At 34.3% G+C, this 3,913-nt stretch overlaps 1 protein-coding gene across 1 annotated transcript; it reads left to right on the forward strand.

Moving 5' to 3' along the window:
* Positions 1 to 2,441: 2,441 nt before the first annotated feature.
* Positions 2,442 to 2,996, forward strand: LOC110105441 (probable transcriptional regulator RABBIT EARS). The gene has a single exon (XM_020834950.2). It carries the CDS (start codon positions 2,442 to 2,444, stop codon positions 2,994 to 2,996), a length of 555 nt encoding a protein of 184 aa, XP_020690609.1.
* The last annotated feature ends 917 nt before the right edge of the window (positions 2,997 to 3,913 follow it).

The raw sequence follows: 3,913 nt of genomic DNA on the forward strand, positions 1-3,913 counted from the left end.
TAACTTTGTTTTACTTTTATTTATCATATCATACTTATAGTGTATGTATATAAAGAGGTTGAAGTGATATTTTTACTAAAGATGTGCGAACAAATAAAATCAAATATGGTTGATTATAAGAATTAAAATACTTTGCTCAATAAAATAAGATTTCATTGATTAAAAGAAATAACAATTAATTATAAGAAGATTGTGATTTTTGCTCATGATAGAAATTCAAAATGAAAAATTAAAAGGTATTGTAGTAATGAGATATAAATTAATATCTATAATAATTAGAACATATAAGAGAAAGAATTAGAATAATTAATGTGCGTGTTTGGCGAGTAGCCTTCAACAAAAGAGGCTTGAGAAGGAGATCTCACAAAATCATGTTTGCATAACTCATATAATTACTCTATATTCCAACTCTAAATAATCGTAGTTGTTAAATTCTTGAATTGAAGATGTGATAACTCTAGGCATTTTAACTTGCATCTTATTAATTATGACGACCACAACGATCCTTGTTTTAGAGGAAAAACTCAATATATTTAAATATATGTTAAAATGCTTAAATTTATCAGAATCTCAAAGATACATTAAAGCTTCATTTGGGATAATTTTCTTACAGCTTCTTAAATTTATTTTTTAGTACAAAAATAAAAAAAAATTGTACTAAAAAGCTGCTTTATGAAACAGTAAGAAAGTCGTCCCAAACGAAGCCTAAATCAGCATCAAATGAACATAACATTGCTCTCTTCTAGAATAGAAGATAGTCTCATTATGGGCAAAGTTTCAAGTAACATCAATCTTGTGAAGGCTATGGACAAGAAATATTTGGTTCATATTTTCTAGAGTAGAAATAGTTGATTACTATCAGTAAGTAGACATCAATGAGAATTAATGTTATCCCCATCTTAAGCCATATTATATGCTTAAAATAGATTAAATAGCTTTGATTTATTATTCATCATCCAATTTGACACTTAAAATTATCAAATTTGTGGCTAAAAAACAGTGCCAGCCAAAACCTCCTTTTGGATCAACCAAGTTCATCATATATATATATATATTCTTTCTCTCTGTTCGGACGAGCTCTGTCGTCGCCTCAATATAGCGGCGTGTTGCCCAAAATATCTTATTATGTATTGCTATTTATGCAGGTTTAGAATTTAGGGTGAACCTCCCTCAAATAGAAGGAATGCTGTCAATTTTTTTTTCAGGTGCTACAGGTTTCCGGCGGCCAACCGGCGGTTTGGCCGCCGGTAACTACGATACCGGACGGCTTAAGCTATGCCGCCGGTAATTCCCTTAAACCGCTAGTACTATACCGGCGGTTATCCGGTGAAAGCCCGGCGGTGTATGCCGCCGGTAATACCGTCGGCCTTGACCGCCGGGCACCGTCGTTAAAATAACCGGCGGTGTACCGACGCTAGCCGACGGTTAAGCGAACGCCATCGGTAAAGTGACCGCCGGTTAGCCGCCGGTAATATAACCGGCGGCTCAACGGCCGAAAAACCGCTGGTTACAAATCCGGTAGTCACCGGCGGTATACGCCGCCGGAAAACCGCCGCCTAACAGAACCGCCGGTACTAAGCCGTCGGTAAAAGTTTCCTACGCCAATTATACCGGCGACGTAAAAACCGCCGAGAAACCGCCGGTAAAATTTAAAACCGCCGGTTTTGTCTTCCTAACTGCCGGGAAAAACCACCGGTTTTTGACGTTTTTCTTGTAGTGATTCTTTTCCAACTATGATGAGGATGATCTATATATAGTCATAGATTTGTCAAAAAATAATATTATACTCATTTTACATAAATATAACAACTATAAAATTCAATTGTAAGGATTTTGAGTGAGTAGACTGTCGCGCAAGATTTTTTTTCAATCTCTTTTAGCCTTGATGCATAAATTTTAGATCCTTTATTACTATATTATAATTGAATCCACTGCATTGAATAAATTATAATTGGAAAGAGGGCTACAATCATTATAATAAATAATGTTTAATTAGAATGTTTGTCGTTTAATCGAAATGAGATGAGAACTTCTCCTTTGAATATATGCATATACTTATGCCCACCTTTCATTAGTTAATTCTTGATCTCTACCAATATTTGTTACAATCATTTATCTAACGGTTGCTACACACTTATTAGTGAGTCCATTATATATATAACAGTTCAATTATCACTCATAACCAACCTCTAATTAATTAATGTCGATTCTCTTTATGAAAATTCTGGTCAACAAAGAACACAAAAACAAAATTATCTCATGTCACTACTCTTGTCCTATTAATTAGGTTAATTTCTTAGCTCTCTGCTCTTCATTTGCTAATGAATGACAGGCCTTAACCAGAAATATGCAGCTATATATAACTAGTAATGCTCTATTTCTTTTAACCACTTATATATCTCCTTCAACTTCTATACAGTACTACCACCAATAATACAAATATGGAGGAAGCCCAATATTTGATGTGGGCAAGAAAGAAGCAGCCCATTGATCATCAGCTTGATCTCTTCAACTCGCCACCGATCGCTCTCAGATTAACGTCGATGTCCTCGTCAATGATCGACAGTCGATCATGGGAAGAGAAAGCCTTTGCTGAAGACTCTGCAGGTATTCTTGGAGGAGGCTGTATATGGCCTCCAAGGTCCTACCCTTGTAGCTTCTGTGGAAGAGACTTTCGATCAGCTCAAGCTCTGGGCGGCCACATGAATGTTCACCGGAGAGATCGAGCAAGGTTGAAGCAATCTTCAATCGTCGAAGAGGAGGACGAAGCAGAAGATCTCGTAAACCCTAGCCTTATCCCTAATTTTGGAGAAGAAATGAGGTTGGATGAGGTGGATTTGATAAGGTTAATGAAGAGGGATTTGGATGGGGAAGAAGATGAAATTAAAGGGAGTTGTAAGAAGAAGAAGAAGAAGAATTCTTCGATGAGCCCAGCTGATATAGTTGAAGAGTTGGATCTTGAGCTTCGGCTTGGAGATCTGCCTAAGGTTAAGTAGATTTGTACTTTTTTAAAGAAATGATTAATTAGTGAGATATATTTCGATTTCATGAAGTATTAATGCATATCAGTTCATTTGTTATGCAATTAATATAGCGCATGTTATAATGATATTAAAATAATATGATAGATTGCCACAATGTACGTCCAATCTGATTAAATATAGATCAGACAGACAAACATGCGAAAAGAAAATCAAATGTGAACAGACAGAACTGTATATTTAGAAAGAGTAAGGGTAGCGCATAGCTATATTCTTTTGCTAAACGATCTATCTATCTGTCAAGTAAGATGCCCTAAAATATATATAAATATATAAGAACAAATAAGGAAGTAAAGAGTAATTAATGGACACTCGTGTTTATTTTTTGGAAAAAAATGCATGCGCATTGCACCACATTCTGTCTAGATCGATCAGAATAATGTCTAAAATATTAAAATAATTATTGCGAAGTTATAATACAATGAAAATATTATATTAATTAATTGCACTAGTTATATATATATACTTGCGCGTATATTTCTATGTCTTGAAGAAAAAAATTTGCAACTACATTTTGTCCAATAGTATAGCTAGCTTGCCATTATCTCTTATTCTCGTGAAAGTTTCAAGTTCAGAGAGGATTTTAGATTGGATAAAAGGCATATCATCACAAAGTTGAAGATATATAATTTTTAATTTTCTACGTTGTATTTATTCTTGACCAGCTAGCTAGACAGCTATTAACGCAGCTAAACTAACTAATTTTATAAAAATTAAAAATTATTATTTTTAAAAACTTTGATAAATATTATTTTATAGTTGAAGAATATAATTATCTTACATTCCAAGGTAAACTTTAGGAGGACATGTCATAAACCAAATTCTTTCTAGACTTTAGAGAGAGAGAGAGAGCTAGCGGAAGAGATAGTGAC

The sequence above is a fragment of the Dendrobium catenatum genome, unplaced genomic scaffold (genome assembly GCF_001605985.2).
Source record: "Dendrobium catenatum unplaced genomic scaffold, ASM160598v2 fragScaff_scaffold_621, whole genome shotgun sequence".
Lineage (NCBI taxonomy): Eukaryota > Viridiplantae > Streptophyta > Magnoliopsida > Asparagales > Orchidaceae > Dendrobium > Dendrobium catenatum.